At 44.1% G+C, this 17247-nt stretch overlaps 2 protein-coding genes across 2 annotated transcripts; one reads left to right on the top strand and one right to left on the bottom strand.

Moving 5' to 3' along the window:
* Positions 1 to 51: 51 nt before the first annotated feature.
* Positions 52 to 14438, bottom strand: c2cd2 (C2 calcium dependent domain containing 2). Its single transcript, XM_079171332.1, has 13 exons — positions 13600 to 14438; positions 13101 to 13196; positions 11719 to 11838; positions 9029 to 9130; positions 8749 to 8865; positions 7858 to 7966; positions 6329 to 6437; positions 6150 to 6214; positions 5911 to 6026; positions 5632 to 5800; positions 4559 to 4797; positions 3339 to 3606; positions 52 to 1788 (listed from the first exon to the last, which is right to left on the bottom strand). The coding sequence occupies exons 1-13, from the start codon at positions 13879 to 13881 to the stop codon at positions 1568 to 1570; spliced, it is 2013 nt and encodes a 670-aa protein (XP_079027458.1). The 5' UTR covers positions 13882 to 14438; the 3' UTR covers positions 52 to 1567.
* A 306-nt stretch (positions 14439 to 14744) lies between these two features.
* On the top strand, positions 14745 to 16152 carry atg101 (autophagy related 101). Its single transcript, XM_079170987.1, has 2 exons — positions 14745 to 15265; positions 15354 to 16152. Exons 1-2 carry the CDS (start codon positions 15014 to 15016, stop codon positions 15756 to 15758), a joined length of 657 nt encoding a protein of 218 aa, XP_079027113.1. The 5' UTR covers positions 14745 to 15013; the 3' UTR covers positions 15759 to 16152.
* Positions 16153 to 17247: the final 1095 nt, after the last annotated feature.

The raw sequence follows: 17247 nt of genomic DNA, 5'->3' as shown, positions 1-17247 counted from the left end.
CACAAAAGACAACCCACACTGTATGTGCAGGACAATGTCATGAACAGCAAGTCGGGTTGTTTTCTTTAATTCTCAGATAGTCTAATAATGCAAACGCTCAGTTAACATGTTATGTGCATAGGCTTCTAGATGAGGAACACGGTGGTAACCTTGTCTCTCCAACAGTTCGCTGAGGTCCTTCAGCCCTCTGGTGTCACGGCGGAACCAAAAAAAGGACAAGTCCACTCCCTGTGACGCGATCCTCGGACTAACTGTAAGGCAACCTGTTAGTTCTGTCCGTCACTGCTACTTCCATTCTCTGATCTCTGAGCAGGTTATTGAAGAGACAGTAGTGAACACGACGTACAGAGAATGTCTTCAACAAGCTGCTCGCAAAAAAAACCAAACTAAACTAAAGTACAATCATTAGCTGGATTAAAAAAAAAAAAAAAGAAGAAGCAGCCAAACCATTTGGTTGCTCCCAAAGGTGTTCGTTCACACGTTCTCTTGTTCATGTGTTCAAAGCTACATCTTTTAAAAACAATAGAAGGAGGACTTCATTTCGGATGGGTTTTCATGAGCACGTTATGCTGCGAGTATGGCCGAGTGGAACGTCACACTCCCTGGATAAAAGGTTCTTCCGGGTTCCCTTTTGACACATTAACAACCCTGCTGATGACAGTAGTGTACAGGAGGACTCTTTAGGAAGACAAAGAAGAAAGTTGCATATCATTTGAAAACGCTCTCATGTTGCTAAAGTTCCATGTAAACCACAGTGTCACTGCTTCTTTTTTTCCTGTAGCCGGTATTCCAATCGTACACGAATGCTTCTGAAGGCTGCTGACTTTAGTTTTTTCGGATAGCTTTGTTTTACAGCTTTCATGGGCATATTACATCTGGCTGTCATTCTGATCTTGTTTCACCTGGAATTCAAATTACAAGTATTTCTTAAATGAACCGATATAAATATCACATTTCATAGTATTAGTGTCAAGAAGTAGTCGCGTTACTATCTCCCACAGTGAAAAGATCATCTCCCTTTGTGAATGTGATACCAGAGCAGCTCCCCTCATTGCACTTTAAATAAAGATACTAGAATTGTGCAAATCATACAAACACCACTCTTCCTTTTATCTTTGGTCCCGTTGGTCCACCGTAGGAAACGTACGGATTACAGCAGGGAGAGTTTACACTGCGCCCTCAGTGTCAGTGAGGTAAAGAGTGACAGCACACATCTGTCCCTTCTGTCTGTAAAAAAGGCCACAAAAGCGCTTAAAAGATTTCAAAAACTTTGCATAAAATTAGATGAAAGAAACATGCAAAACAATATCCTCTGAAATACCCTTAATCCAAGACAGGAGACCTTCGTTCACACATGCACACGCTTGCTTTTGGTGGAATATCTGCCTCTTAAAGGAAGCAGGAAACGGCAGTTTAAGAGGATATATCTATTTTTTTTCCATCTGCACAGCTTTCCCCATTCACAATGCAGGAGCCGGCTGCAGGCTGGGCGTTAGGGGGAGTAAGTCAGCCAGGAAGTATGCCAGTGCAAGATTGAGGTGGTGATGGTAGTAGTTGTTTGAGGGGGTCACGCACGTGGCTCCCCCATGGAGGTAGCGCCGTTGGCTTTGCTCTTGTTCTTACTCCTGCGGTGGAGCATGCGGCTGAGCGTGGCTGTTCGGCTGGCCTGCTCCACTGCGGCAGGAGTCTCCAGGTACACCAGGTCGTTGTGGGACTGGCTCATCCCCGGGTCCTTGCGCTGGTGACGCCGCCGGAAGAAGAGCTTGGCGCTCTTCTGAAGGAAGCTGCCTGTAGCGGGGAGGACAAGGAATATAAACTGGGATACCTTGAGACAAGGACCATGTCAAGACGACACCACTCCAGACAGAATCACACTTTGGGCATGGACAATATTCAAGTGGCGGCGATTTGATGTAAATTTGTGTTAGATGGAAATTGTGTTTATTGATGGTGAGAACATCTGGCATGAATGGGACAGGTTGGAGTAACCATTTCTGGTTATTCCTCCTTCTACAACTAGTTTTCCTCTGGAGAAGAGCAGCTAACACACACTGAACTGTACCATCAAAAGAGCAGTCCAACCTCACTGCAAGCATCATTCCTTCCTTTCAGCACACAAGAGGTTTCTGGGATTTTCTAATTTCTGGCGATTAGATTAAATTAATACAAAACAATATAAACAACATTATGACAACTAATTCATCTCAAATGAAGAAAGTAACATCCTTATCCTCCACTCAGAATAGATTCCTACAGCTACAGGCTGAACAATATATGACATAGTGATCTCCATTATGTGTGTGATATGTTACTCTGCACTATCAGCATTTTAATATCCACATTTATAATGTCATTTCAGACTGAAATAGTGAGAGTGGTCTTTGCCATCTGTGGCTCCGGTGGGCTACCATTTTTAGAAATTGGAAAGTTTTAGAGAAATCCAATTGTATATATGCAACAGGCAGCATTTTGACTTTTTGTTTGTCACAGATAATTGAAAAATACTAAAAACATTTCAGTAAAAAAAAAAAGTGGTAATTTGTGAAAGTTTAGCATGAATGTTACCTCTTGTCTTAGGTTTGCCTTTGTGCGTTTACATTATTGCAAATTGAAATACTACATAATCATAAACTTTTCTCTGCTTTCATTTGCCGCCCTTTTTCAGCGCACAGCAGACTGGAGTCCATCCTGAAATTAGCACCCGAACGTACTGAATTGGAAATAGATTTTGAATCGAGAGACAATTGTGCATCGAATCGTGAGACACCATAAGACTCACACCGCTCGTACCGAAGGTCCTAATATGTAACACATCATGTTGCAAGTGAATATCTCTAAATATTCACAGGCCTTTGTGAATATTGTTCAGCCCCACAAAACTTATTCTAAATCTCTAAAAGCAACTATATGATCTGCTTTTATCTCATTGATTTTGCATGATGTGAAAATGAATTTGACATTGCAGAAACACTAGGTTATCTACTCTACTGCAGCGGATACTACACATACTAGAGCACCATGGGTACTACAAGGAGCTCATGACAGAACTTACTCATCTGGACATAACGTGTGCTCAGCACTGCCTTCCTCTAAGACGGCAGTGACGATAGGTCAAAGAAAAAAGAAGAAACAGTCGGAAGGAAAGAGAGAAAAGAACACAAAAAAACATGCATCACCGAGGAGCAACGGATCGCCGCGAAAACAACCACATGGACATTTATCAAGTTCTGCCTTTAGAGTGATATATTTCACGGAATAACATGCCTATAAAAGACCAGCTATGCCCCCATGTCTACGGTCACTCCTGGCTTCCCTCTGTGACCTCTGTGACCTCTCACCTCTTCTCTTCTTGCAGCTTGCCTCGGACACGCACATGGACAGCGAGCTATTGTCCAGCCCCTCTCCGGTCTGGCTCTCCCAGTCCTCCGGAGGCCGGCCTATTCCACTGGGGCCCTCCAGGGGCTCGGACATGTCTGGAGGGCTGCTGGACCCTGTCGCGATCGCTGTGGTCACGTCCTGAGTGGAGCTGGCCTCTGACATGGAGGCGTCCATCGCTGCGGCGTAGTCCGCCATCAGAGCGAGCTCGTCATCCTGAGACAAGGGCGCCTGGGAAATTGAGAGTATTGAAACTTTTAAAATCACTTTTTGGTGAGGCGAGATTTCCTTTGGTTTAACATTTGCATGTGATCATGCAAACTCTTCCTCTGGCATCATGAGTGACCAACTATTTACATCGGCAGCTCTGAGGACCAGTGCTCACTTGTCTTCTAATTTTGGGCAGAAGGATGGCCGTGGGATGAGGCATATTATTATTCCACTGGAAGGCCGAGATTTAATCGTTTAATCGCAGATGAAGTGTACTTCAACAACATGAGTTGACACAATGTTTCATTTAACCCTCAAAGACCGTAAACTATTTTTGGCCGCCTGACTCTGCTGTATTTATTTTGCTTTTCTAACCATCAGCATTCAGTGCCATGCATCATTGGAATCAAGAGAACCTCAGCTTTCAGTCTGGTTAAATGTTAAATGAACAACGGAAATAGAGAAAAGGAAACAGATCAATCCTCTGGCTGTAGTCCAACGCAACATCGTCTCTCTTGAATAAAATGAAAGACTAAAACCTATGCTGATTGGTGGAGTAGATGATATGGACAAACTTTGAACAAAAACGGGACAAAGGACAAAGAACAACATGGGGTTTCCTGAGGAATCAATGCTGCAGAACGTGATGGCGTAACCACGTTCACTACGGAGCCTCTGAATGCCCAAACTAGAAAATATGTGGTACCACTGAAAAAATGGGAGAAACTCTGCTTTACGTGACTTTTTAAAGCATATGGATCTATGGATCTATGGTCCGAGGTCTTTGAGGGTTCAGATTGGTTTACTTCCTCTGTCATGATCCACTGATTGGGAACACAACAGCTAAAAAAGTGTTGGTGAAACTGATTTCCTGAGCCAGTCCTCTGCTCTATATTACCCTGTATATATGTAATAAATGAAACAGTATAATGCACCAGTGAAGAGCTCCTCTGGTGCTGGAACTCATTCTTACTTTGGTGATGCCAGAGATGATGATTGTACTCTTCTTCACCGGGGACTTGAGCTTCTGCTTGGCGGACTGGTGGAGCTGCCTGATGGCGGCCTCGGCCACCGGGTCAGTGCCATTGAGCATCAGCAGCTCGGTATCAGAGGAGGACAAGGCCTTGCTGACTGTGGCCCCCATCATAGACTGCTCCGACACACGCCGCTCCGACAGCTTAGACTTGGCGGCCACCGCTTTCTGGGCCGGATCTGAGTCAGCACAAAGTTAGTTTAATGGACTGCTTCATGGGAGAAGGGAAGGTCAAAACATAAATTATGTTAAAGTTACATTTCATGCGTTTTTATTGGCAGACATATTTAGTATTTGAGCTGTAAGTATAATAAAGTTTTAGATTTGTCATACAGAAACTTTTAATTACTCTATTTTGCTTTGTTTTCCAAGGTGTCTGGTCCCAACGACAGTTGACTTTGGGATAACAAGACTCCCGCTAGCTGCTCTGAGAGGATGCACTTAGGCTAAATGCTAAGAAGCAAATGTTTAGCAGGTATAATTTGTACATTGGCACCAATAGAGCAACTCTGCTAGCTTGTGTTGAATACGTTGTGGCAGGTTCTTTCAGAGGTTGTATGTGTTTATTGCAGAACTTGATGTTGAAATTTGCAGGGATTCGTAGGATGTGATGAAAAAAAGGTTCTTGTGAATTCTTGTGATCTAAATTGTCTCGAGGTAAAAGAACGCGGGGTAGTGGTACGCTTTAGCCTCTTGTGGCGGAAATGTTTACTACAACAACAAACACTTATTGATTATCACGGCAAAACCTTTTTCTCACCTGTTCTTAAGTCATAAACACAGGAGAGGAAACTATTCCGTTCAGATTTAGAAAATGGATCACAAGAAAAAAAGATCTCCCATGCCTCTGAGGGCTTCTGTAGATTTGCATACAAATAATATTCTGGGTTAAATCGATATGAAGATAATTATAAGAGCATTATCTCAGCATCAACATGTCTTCCTGTACTGTATCTTGATATGTATATCATCTTTGTCAGTGCTGTGTGGTCTCCCAGTCTGTGGTGCCGTACCTATGTTGAGTCCCAGAGGGGGGGGTCGACCCGGCTTGCTCTTCACCGCGGTGATGGTGGTGACCACCGTGCCACAGGGCATGACTGTACGGTCCATCTCCACCCTCTTATTGGAGGCTGGGGTGGGAGGGTGCCAGGACCTCACCTCACTGGGCTCCAGATAGGTAAACTGAAGGATACAACAGTTAATGTTGTGCAAAGGGAAAAACCTCAGAGAAAGTTGATATTAAGGCAAACATGTGTCACTATATCCCAATGTTAACTGGGATGAGATCTTACATCAGTAGTTAGTGATCCGGTCACTACGTCTTTGGTCATGAGTGCAAATGTTTGCTGTCCTTTGGGCTGCTTCTTTACAAGATCAAAAGGCACCGACACCTGACCGAGTAATGAATCTGGAAGAGAGAAACACGCCTACTGTAGTCTGGCAGTACAAAAGCACACAAACAAAAGAACTCTTCGCCATGATGAATAAAACACAAATATCAAAAGGCAGCCGGTATTATTTGTCTCCTTACTCTCTTGAGGTTGTCCATCATTCAGTAACTGAATATTGAGCTCTTTTGATCGTCCGTTCAATTCACTGGTGAGAGAGCAAAAATAAAGGAATAATCAGGGAAAGAAAGAAAATGCATTACAGACGTTGGTGGACTGCACAGGAAAACAAAAAAACAGTGAGTGAACGAGTAAATCTTACAAGATAAACGGCTGGTCCCAGGCAGGATTGGCTGTGTTCTTCAAAACGGGGGTGTTCAGCCTCTGTGGAGGATCGTCTAACTGCATTACACACACAGGATTCATGCTGCCTAAGAAACACAGCAGAACACCGTCAACATCACAGGAAAAAAAACACAGAGTGTGACCCAACATCCAGCTTCAAATTCATAGGAATAGCTTTTGACAGCTGATCACATCAAATGTGCTGCTGCAATAATACACTTTGCTTTGGTCACTTCTTCTGCTTCACTTTAATGGACAGACGGGAGGTCAGCGTAAGTTGTATTTATATATATGATGAATTATGCATAGTTTAGAGGAGACTCAAAGTACTGACTGAGAGCTCTTCCCCAGCACAAACCTAATATTATGGAGCGCTTAAAAACGGAACTTTATGAGCCACAAGTCAGGTTCCAATACTGTGAAAGCACTGTGTCTTAATGAATACAACGTCAGCAGAAGCCTTAAAGACAGAGCGTCCGCTGCAGCCGCTCTAGATCGGGCTTCTGGGGCTAGTCCGCAGGAAGTCTCACAAGTGAAGCTAAGTATAACTGCCCTTCACTCACGGGACGGACAACAGATGATGAGGTGTTGAACGCCGTGTCATGTCTCTGCTGTGCATTATCAAGAGTATCAAGGACACAATACTTAAGGAGATGTCTGGAGTCCTGAAAACCGCTGACTCACAGCTAGAGAGTGACTCGACAAAGACGCTTGTTGTTGTGGATGATGTTCAGGTCTGAGACTGAACAATGATTTAACAGCCTCTCGTGACTCAGGACACCTTGTCCTCTGGTGTCATGGCTGACAACACCTTCTTTTCACTCTAATCATAATTTATGTGCAGGTGCATGCCAGCACACAGGGTGTAGTGACACTAGTGGAGGTGTATTATTAATGATCTGACAGCATTGTTCAGCTTTAAGAAGCAGATTACCACCTTTGACAGCCAACAGGCAAACCGGTCTCTGCCTCGTTATCTGGAGAGCCTCGGTACCACATGTTGGCAAAACAAACAAAGGCAAGGCAGAAACAGTCCTTCAAGTATGATAAACTCAATGTTGATTAGCGATAACAGAATGTATGTTTCTCCCATTTTAAAATAGTTGAATCAAGTCCTGAAATACAATTACGGAATACAGAAGCAACAGGGTTTTAAAGAAACAGTTCAACCCAGAATCAAAATAAACAGGTTTTTCCTCCTACCTACAGTGTTATTTATCAATCTACAGTGTTTTGGTGTGAGCTGCCATGGGTTGGAGGTATCGGGTGTAAAGATGTCTGCGTGCATCTATACTCGATACTGCTAGCTCCCCTAGCACCACTGAGCTAGCTAAAGTTACCGCTCTGTCATGAGTGTAAACTGATTACAACAAACCAGCGACATGATGCATGACTGTGATGCACATGTGAGGGGGACTGATGTTGGTTTATGAGCTCAGGACAGAATAAGGACACATCTGGTTTCATCTGACCACCGGTACATGTCTGAGAACAAGAGGGGCCAACCTGCAGCATCCTCCTCCTGATTCAGTGTCACTCGGATGTTCTTCATCAGCAGCTTCCAGTCGTGGGCCCGGGGGGGTTTTGGGGGTGAAAGGATGTTGTTTCCCGCTTCCTATTGGAGAAACCACAGTAATTGAATGATTAAACAACGTTGATCTACTGGCCATAATATTAACAGCAACAAAGTAAGCAAAGTACCCCTTTGTACAACTTCTGCTAGCTCGTCTCAGCATCCCGGGAATGTTAATGTGTAGTGTATGTATACAATTCTGTGCTAGATAGAATCCGCATTAGAAAAATTCTAAAAATAGAACATTTCGAGGGACCACTTTGGGCATTTGTCAACATCTGTGACACTGAACGTACGACACGTGATCCAATCAGGAACACATGACCTCCTGTGATGGCCGGGCAAAGAGCACATCAGAAGAAACGTGTGGAAATGTGTGTAAATGCGTGTCAGCATAATAAACTCATTGCACCACGTGAGCGCAGGCTTTAATTATGCATGCGGTGACCACGATCACATGCTCCCATTATGACATTTTTGTGGAGACACCGTGGCTTAGTGGGTTTGACACTAATGCAATAACCCTCGAGAAGCATCTGCGTTGCATCAAAATAAATCAGATTAGTTGTCTTGAGTGACTGTGGTGTGTAAAAGTATGGATTTAACCTCGGGTGATGAATGTTACTATAAAAAAGGCAGAGCGCTGCGGATTCACTGTGAGCAACCCCTCACGTTATTTTCCCGCTGTTGTAAAAATATAGACTATAGTTGCTTTCAAGTCTATTTGCAGTACGGCAAAACCATGACGTGGTGTGACAAACTTGCACACACTTCTCGTGAGGACGCTCTGAGCATGTTGAGAGTCAAGAGACTCCTCCGCTCACCTTGACCTCTGAGGCCTGAGCAGGCCGGCAGCTCAGCAACACAGAGGGACGCGTCGCACACAGCAGCTGCCTCAACTGCTCCTGTATGGCCGCCACGCTGGGGGTGTTGGCGTTGACCTAACAGATAAAAGACATGATGATATCAGACATGTCCCACATATTAAAAGCATAACGGTGGTATTAGACCAAAAACATAACCTCCTTTGTAGAGGTCAAATAATAAAATATGTCCAGTATTGATAGAAATTTTGACGACAGGAACATCTCACGGTTGAATTACCTGGGTGAAAGTGGGCGTCACCTGCAGCTCCCCCGGCTCCAGGTGAGACACTCCCCAGCTCACCTTGACCACATCTGCAGCTTCTTGCATCTGCAGGTCAAGCTGAGGAACACAGATGAGAGAAAACCAGAGATCTCACACACACATTTCAATTAAAATGACATAAAACTGGCATTAACAATGTCAGTACTGATTTTCTGGATATCATGAAACATTTTTGAACGTAGCTTCAGGATGTTGAATAAAGTGGCAAAGAAAGGTTTCTGCTTTAACTTCATCTTAAAGGAATCGCTGTCTGCTCGATGTAACGGCTCTAGACTAATGACACCATCGGTGTTCAGATCGGTTCCCTTTAGCCTCACTCTTACTTTGCACCGGGTGCGATCTCCTGGGAAAAGGAAGGAAGTGCATCAACTATTGCGCAACCAAAACAGGAAGAGGATAGCGCTTCTGTTCTCCCAGCTAGCTTTCGGTAGCTATCCCCAGTTACCAGAGAGTATCAGTGGAAGTTCACTGCAGTTAACATCCCCAGTAGCAGAATGGCAGATAGTCGAACAACCAAAGGAAATGTGGAAACACGAGGCAGAGTTGCCAATTCTTTTCCAAAGAAGGCAGCTAGCTCAAAAAGCCTTAAAAGGCCGAGGAAAACAGAAAAGCATCCGGTTATCTTTGTGTCTGTTCTGTAGCTCTACCTGCTGTAATGATGCTCTGTTGCTATGGTTATGTTGTTAGATGATTTGAATGGTCAAATATCAAACCATTAAGCCAGCCTTAAATTGTCAGCACAGTACCAAATTTTGTCGTGCTTTAATTTGTTGACCAACTTCAAAGGCAACAAGCAATGTTTTTTAAGCTCATTAACACTTTGTCATATCTTGAATACATTATTTCCTTCAATCTATTCTACAGCTGCAATCTCTAGATTGGATTCATTTGTTGATCTTGGATATCATTGATTACATTAACATTTGGTTAATTTTCTGTTTTATATAACTCTATTCTTTCTCTTATAATCACGGCCTATTCTCAATCAGTATAATAAAACCTTTATAATGACTTATTTCCAATTTCAATCAGAAGAATAACACCGATGCCGTGGCCGACACCCTGCTCTCTACAACAAACAACATGCGATGCTTCTCTAGTCAGCCTGACAAACAGGAAGTCGGTTCAGAAGAGGAGGTCAGCGAGGTGCCCATCAACACGTCGCTCACGTGAGAGACAAAGTGAAAGAAGAAGAGAGTAAAAGAGGGAGACAGAAAACAGACTGGGCCATCCTGTCCCAGCATGCCTGGATTCCAGTGGAAGACTGAACAACCGCCTCTGTGATGCCAAACAAAGGCCTCATCGGTGAACAATGAGAACGCTTTGATGGATCCGGCGGAATAATATCACAGGCTGCATTGATGAGACCCGGATCAGTTCATGCTAACAGCTTTGTGTGGACGGCTATGTTGGCATAATAATAAAACTCCAACCACATGAGCTGAAGAACGTAAAACAGTTTGCAGAGAAGCTGCTTATTAAAAAGGTATAACATAATCATTGAAGCATTTTCATATCCCCTAGAGAGAAGTGCCTGTTGTGAAGTCCTACAACAGATATTTAAACGTGGCGTTACCGCATTGGGACGACACACACACGTGACATGTGTGTCCCTCGTCACATGCGACAGGCCATGTGGTGCAATAGTGTGCTAACAGACAAAGTACACTCAACAGCACACCTCAGTGCACTGGGTGTTTTTATTGTGTCCATAGACCCTAAATGCCCCGGGGCTTCTGGTCCACACATCCCGGCACTCATAACAGGACGAGCCAGGACCATTCTAGCATGGACGCCCGGTCAAAAGCTAACAACTGTTCCAGCGGATGGATGGATGGAGACATTTGAAAAGGGCTCTCCGACTTTTCCAGACTAAGCCGAAACAATTAGAGTGAAAGGGAGACAAGAGGCTTCCTTTATGTTCCTGCCACAACAACTGATCCGCAACCAAAACAAAACCGGCCCGACTCTAATCCCGACTCACTCAGGTTGTATTTATGGCACAATGAGTTCAGCTGGGGAGACAAGCACCTTATTGGTTTATAAATAGCCTTAATACTATTGGGTTAGCTTGGACAGCCACTTGTATAACCATAACACTGAAACGAAGAGCAGGATGAAAGCTTACTGTACATGACCGGCTAAACATCACCGTTGACTCGCTTCATTTGAAGCCTGTAATATTTTACTGAGACAATGAGTCCAGTCAGGTTGGGGCATGATAAATAAATAAAAGAAATCGCTGCAATCTCCAGGTAAGAGCATGGCAGTAATATGTGTCATACCTTCATCAATCCCGTACGGGCCTCTGACAAATATTAATGCCGACAAAGTGGGGCAGCCGCACTGGAAACGGGCCTGACAGTGATTTTAATGAGGTCTTCGGGTCATTTGCCAAGCACAGAGAGACATCCCAGCCATTTCATCTAAGACTCCTGCCAGCAGTGAGCCAGAGCTGGGCGACACATCGCGTTCAATAAAATCTCCCATTAAACTAAACCACAGCGACTTCTAAAGGATGGGACTCTGTTTTCAGACCGTGTTAAAGGGTTACGCACATAAAAAAAAAACACTATGAGTATTGCTTACTTTCTCGACACTCACACCTTTAATAGATGCCTCGGGTCAGACTAAAGAGCACTTACCTGCAGCTCCAGTGGAGCTATACAGACGGTGTATTTACAAGGATCTGCTGTAGCCATGGCTGTTGTTGATGCACCGAGAGAGAACTGAAGCTGCTCCCCGACCACACTGCAGCGAGCGGCCTGTTGGGAGGACAAATTGAGGCGTTAGCGTAATGTAAATACACGGAGAACACCGGAGCTAAAGCCGTGACAGCATTTGCATGTGACTCACATGTAGTTATACCATGAAACACTAGAATGTGTACTAAACTGTAAGGTGCTGTATGTCTGTCGTCACTTTAGCTTAAACTGATCCAGAGGCAAAACATCTGCCTTAGATGAGGTTCATGCCTGAACTGTGAAAAAGGACGAACATCTGTACTCGCTTTATCAGCAGATTCAATAAATCACTTTCACTGCAATGGAATGCATCTGGAACAGAGTGAATTACCACAGAATCACAAGTGTCCTCTTCCTTCAAACACATCTATTCATTGCATTCATTGGGATTTCAGTGGAGGACGGGCGTGTTTGTGTCCTGTTGGGTATTAGATCACCGTGAGGGGAAACCTAAGCGTGGTGCATTCCTGTCTGCCTGCTCCTCCTGGCTGCTGAGCTTGACAGCTATGTAAGCTTCTTAGAGCTCTAACGCACACTCACACTCACACACATCCTGTGGGCAAAAATAAGCCTCTGTTCATTAAACTCCCCGCATTTAACAACAGAGCACCTGGTATTTTGCTCCACATCGTGATTGTCACAAAGAAAGGGCTGAGTTTGCATCGGGAGCAGTGCAAAGCCAACCGGGGGCAGCAACACAGCGAGCAAGTTGTCCCTATTTGACCTCTCTCAAAAAATAAAAGCCCCCGGCTGGCAGTTTGTTTTACACATGGTCTGCTGTTCATACTATGACTGATTAAAAAAAAAAAAGGTGCATCATACCAGCCTCCTTTAAGCAGAAGTGTTCGTTCATAGAGTCCTATGATTTCTGGAATATGCATGTGGACACGTGAAAGATTGCGGAGCAGATTCATTTGCCAAATCTAAATTAATGGGGGACATAAGTTGGCCAGGTGATGACTCAGAGCTTGTCCACTGCAGGCTCAAATGCAGCACTGGTGGGAGAGTAGCTCCCTCTCCACCGAATAACAGAAGGGGAGATTGATTTGTAGGACAACTTGTATCAATAAAGTACATAAAGAGGAAATTAGAAATCTATAGTGTCTGCTGCTGCTATAACACAAATGAATGCTGACGCTGCCATGAAAAAGGAAATCTGTTATCTTGCCGGTGGTTGGGAGGAGGAGGACACTGCATCTGCACTAAACACAGGATATATTGATCCCGATATCTCCCAGAAAAACGACGCTCTGTATTACTAGAAGACTTTATGATCAGTGTACCTTGTTTCTGGCAGACTTCTGAAAGCTGGACACTTGGCTGACCATGAGCTCCGTCACCTCAAGATCATCCTCTTCAAACGTCAACAGAAGCGGACTCTGTTGGGGGAAGATGATGGAAACATGAAATCAACAGCAAACACCTTTTACGCAACTGGCAGGAGCAGGACAAATGAAGCTGTTGCCTAATAAATGATGAGCTTGGCTGCAATGCATCACATTGGCAACGTCAATGCATGTGTTCTGACTTGATAAATACCTGGTAATAGAAAAGAGAAACGCTAATAGATCAGGGTTGGGGCAAGAAGGTGCACATACGACACCGTTGAGTGTAAATTAAAAAGAGTAGAGTGGTAGTGTTTTGTTTAATGTCAAAGGAATGAGGTGGGATTTGATTGAAGAGAGCATGAATGACATGGATTCACTCCAGGTCATTTCTACAGTCACATTCAATGACAAGCTGCACTTTTACTACACAGAGCAGAGTGGTCACGAGACTTACCCCACTGTTCCTCGATCGCTCATTCAAAGCTCTGCACCAAGCTCCTCTCCACTGACTTCTCCAGCTCCTCAGTGACAGCGCCCATCCCAGCAGAGCCGCGGCTTCCTCCTTCGCCGCATTGTCCTCGGCTGCTGTCCGCTTGTTTCCTACACCCCTTTGTTGGAAATACTGTACGAAATACAGTATCAGGGTGACCAGAGACGCGAAGAAAAGTGTGACCATGCATAGCCACTGCGGATCCTCCAAACCGAAATATGAACTGGAACTTCCAAAGTCGGACATTCTTTGCAGATGAGAACGATGATCAAAGCTTAACACACCTCCTCTGAGAAATATCCGGGCAACCTCATAGTCTGTATTTGATCAAGGATCGGCGAAATCAATGAAAGCGATCGCTCACAGCTGATAACAGCACAGATCTCAACCCCCAGAACAAGTTATGCTTATTGGGATCCATGCTGCAGGACTCGATAGTAGCTTTAACGAGCGATAGAAGATGTCACAAACTACGCGAGCTGGTTAAAGAGACCTAGAGCATTGTTAAACGAGTTAAAGGTAGTCTATGGATTCAAATAAACTGCAGAAACGCGCTCTCCTCCTCTCGCCGAATACGGTTAGCCTAGTTAGCTAATCTTCGCCGCGGTTCGCTTAACTAGCTATTCTTCATTGGCTATGGAGCTGCCAAAGTTCCCCAAATATTAATTATTTCCAAAGTCTGCGGTTTACTTCCACCGAACGATATCCAGACGTTGAACAAGAGTCCCGAGGACACGTCCTGGAAGAGAAGGGGGCATTTGTCACGCTGGACTCGCTTTGCGGCTCAGCCTGACTGTACAAAGTTGCCGTTACTAAACGGATATGTGGCACAGACTGTAAGTCCCAGAATGCACAGCGATAGTTTGCGAGAGTTTGTTGTTGTGTGTCGGTCGCGCGAAACCGAACGTATGAACAAACTGAGGACAAGTGTTGGTATCTATAAACGTTGTTGTTTGCTGTCAAGAAGCAATGTGATTTTAGAAATACATTATATTTGACACATTAAAAGGATGCAGTTAAGAAGAAAACGACTCCAAAAACAGTCTACTGAACCTCGCGACTTGCCGTAGTTGGCTGTCATCATTACCACATCTTCCTGTCCCGTTTGTAGCAAACACGTAACGCTAGCTAGCTAGCCTTTGTTTCCATGTTACTGTGCTCATTTCGCACATTTTACATTTGGAAGTAGGTTAGCCTTTCTGAAAATTGCTATCGTGTTTTTAATATAATCTAATGCGATGTGTGGGATAGGCCCCGCCCATCCGTAGAGGTAAACAAAGTATATCTTCGTCACCTAACGTGATCAAGCTGCTACACAGCAGCCATCGTCACCCAACTCAAGTTGTCGCCTGTACATGGAAACAACAATCATTTCGCTATGAATTGCCGCTCAGAGGTTCTTGAAGTAACGGTGGAGGCGAGGCAGGTGGAAGAAGCGATGCTGGCTTTGCTGCACACCATTTTACTGCATCGCAGCTCCGGGAAATTTCACTACAAAAAGGAGGGCACCTACTCCATAGGTACCGTGGGCACACTGGACTTCGACTGCGACTTCATCGATTTCACGTTCGTCAGGGTGTCCTCGGAGGAGCTGGACAGAGTGATCCGGAAAGCTGTGTCTGAATTCAAGGTAATTGGTGGTTTCAACGTGTGATTGTTGTCTGTAATACTGCTGCAGGCCCACACGTTCACGACTTCATCACATGCTTTGTTTACAGGATGCGTTGAGCAACTCCGGCAGCGATGGCATGGGGCAAATCTCCCTGGAGTTCTACCAGAAGAAGAAGTCTCGCTGGCCCTTTTCTGACGAGTGCATTCCCTGGGAGGTGTGGAGCATCAAGGTCAACGTTGTCAACCTGGCCAATGAGCAGGAGAGACAGATCTGCAGGGAGAAAGTGGGCGAGAAGCTGGGCGAGAAGGTGATCAACGTGGTCGAGGTCATAAACCGCCACGAGTACCTGCCAAAGATGCCCACCCAGTCCGAAGTGGACAATGTATTCGACACCAGTCTCAAAGATGTCCAGCCCTACCTTTACAAAATCACATTCCAGATCACAGACTCTCTGGGCACCTCTGTAAGCACGACAATGAGAAGGCTGATCAAAGACACCCTGGCACTGTGAGGATTTGCTCCAAGACAGAGAGCAGAAAGATCTGGACGATTTAATCCATAACTGTATTTATAGTGATGCTTTACAACTCTTTTTTTATGTTCAGAAACACAAATTAGACTGTTGTACTTCTGCTACAACGAAGCAGTGTCAGTGTAAGCGCCTAATCAGTAACTTAGTTTGATGTCTCTGCTGTGGTTTTGGTATTGCTTGTAACTTTTAAGAATCTTGATTATATAATGCTGATTTAAAACACATTTTGTTTTTGCAAGCTTTCTCAAAATGTCGTCACCTTTCACCGTCTAGGAATGTAATTTCAACCCAGTAGCAAATAACACAATATATCAGTTTCATTGTTTGCTGATTATGTCAAATCTGTAAATCATTGTTCATCTTTGACAATAAATGTTCATTGGAACTGGTGGTACTTATAGTCAACAATCACAGCTCTTTTAAACTAACGATCAATTCTTTAAACCTATCCCAGCGTTTTGATATGGAAACTGCTAACAAAGAGACTTTTTTCTCTTTATGGCTGAGTTTGCGAGCAGATTTCCTCATCTATGTGAAAACTTCCTCTCTGCACACCGTTTCATGGAGAGTGTGACCTTACACATGGGTAGGACAGGATTTCCAGTTTGCTATTTTTCCAAATTAAAGCAAACACCTCCTTAGTTCACTCCCAGAGTTTTCCAGCCAGAAATTGTCACCGTGGCCCCCAGCTTGAAAAACATCCCTCTTGCTCAGGGTTGTCTGCCAACTGGTGTGTGTCCGTTTTCACTGACTTTAGTTACACAGGTAGACGAGCTGTATTTTTCTTCACAAGCACAGTCACATTGACATGCTGTTTATATACATATATATATGGGCATACATGGCCAAAATGTTCTTTTTGTGTATCACTAAATCCTAGTTGTGGTGACAAAGAAGATGCAGTAAATCATGAAAGTGTATCAGGGTAAAGGGTATTCAAATAAGACAGTTAAAGAGGACATGTCATTCTCAGCTCCAGATGCATACCTGTGTTTTGGGTTTCTCCTCGAACATGTTTACATGATTTAATGTAAAGAAAAAAAAAACAGTCTGAAAATAGCTGTATCTGTCAGAAAGGCTCCGTTTCAGCGCCTGTCTCTTTAAGCCCCCTCCCTCCTAACAAAAGGCTAGTCTGTTCCGATTGGCTTAAACAACAAATATAGTGCAATATATATATATATATATATAGTGCACCATTGCAAAGGTAGTCAGTCCACAATAAAGTGACAGGCTGGTAGGCCCTTCAGATACCCACGTGTATGTGCACAAGTACCAAAAACGTGAGCTTTCAATGATGCGTCCCCTTTTAGCGGCATCAAACAAGCTCACTAAAGGTTATGAGACGTCCTGCAAATGTACTTAAATGTACTTTCATTAAGCTTTAAATGAGCTGAGGGTAATGGTTACCGACAAATGTGAATACCACAGATGGTTGTGTATATATATATATACTCCATTGTTACTCTTT

Source organism: Pholis gunnellus, assembly GCF_910591455.1.
Source record: "Pholis gunnellus genome assembly, chromosome: 13".
In the NCBI taxonomy this organism is placed as follows: domain Eukaryota; kingdom Metazoa; phylum Chordata; class Actinopteri; order Perciformes; family Pholidae; genus Pholis; species Pholis gunnellus.
Note: the sequence above shows the minus strand (reverse complement) of the source record. Positions and strands in the feature narration are given on the sequence as shown.

Excerpts from the sequence above, each read along its gene's own strand:
- c2cd2 (XM_079171332.1), bottom strand. The coding sequence starts at position 13,881 with ATGTCCGACTTTGGAAGTTCCAGTTCATATTTCGGTTTGGAGGATCCG. Across the intron at positions 9,131-11,718 it reads TAGCTCCACTGGAGCTGCAG|CTTGACCTGCAGATGCAAGA; the intron begins GTAAGTGCTCTT and ends TGTGTTCCTCAG. Across the intron at positions 6,438-7,857 it reads TCAGGAGGAGGATGCTGCAG|GCAGCATGAATCCTGTGTGT; the intron begins GTTGGCCCCTCT and ends TGTGTTTCTTAG.
- atg101 (XM_079170987.1), top strand. The coding sequence starts at position 15,014 with ATGAATTGCCGCTCAGAGGTTCTTGAAGTAACGGTGGAGGCGAGGCAG. Across the intron at positions 15,266-15,353 it reads AAGCTGTGTCTGAATTCAAG|GATGCGTTGAGCAACTCCGG; the intron begins GTAATTGGTGGT and ends CTTTGTTTACAG.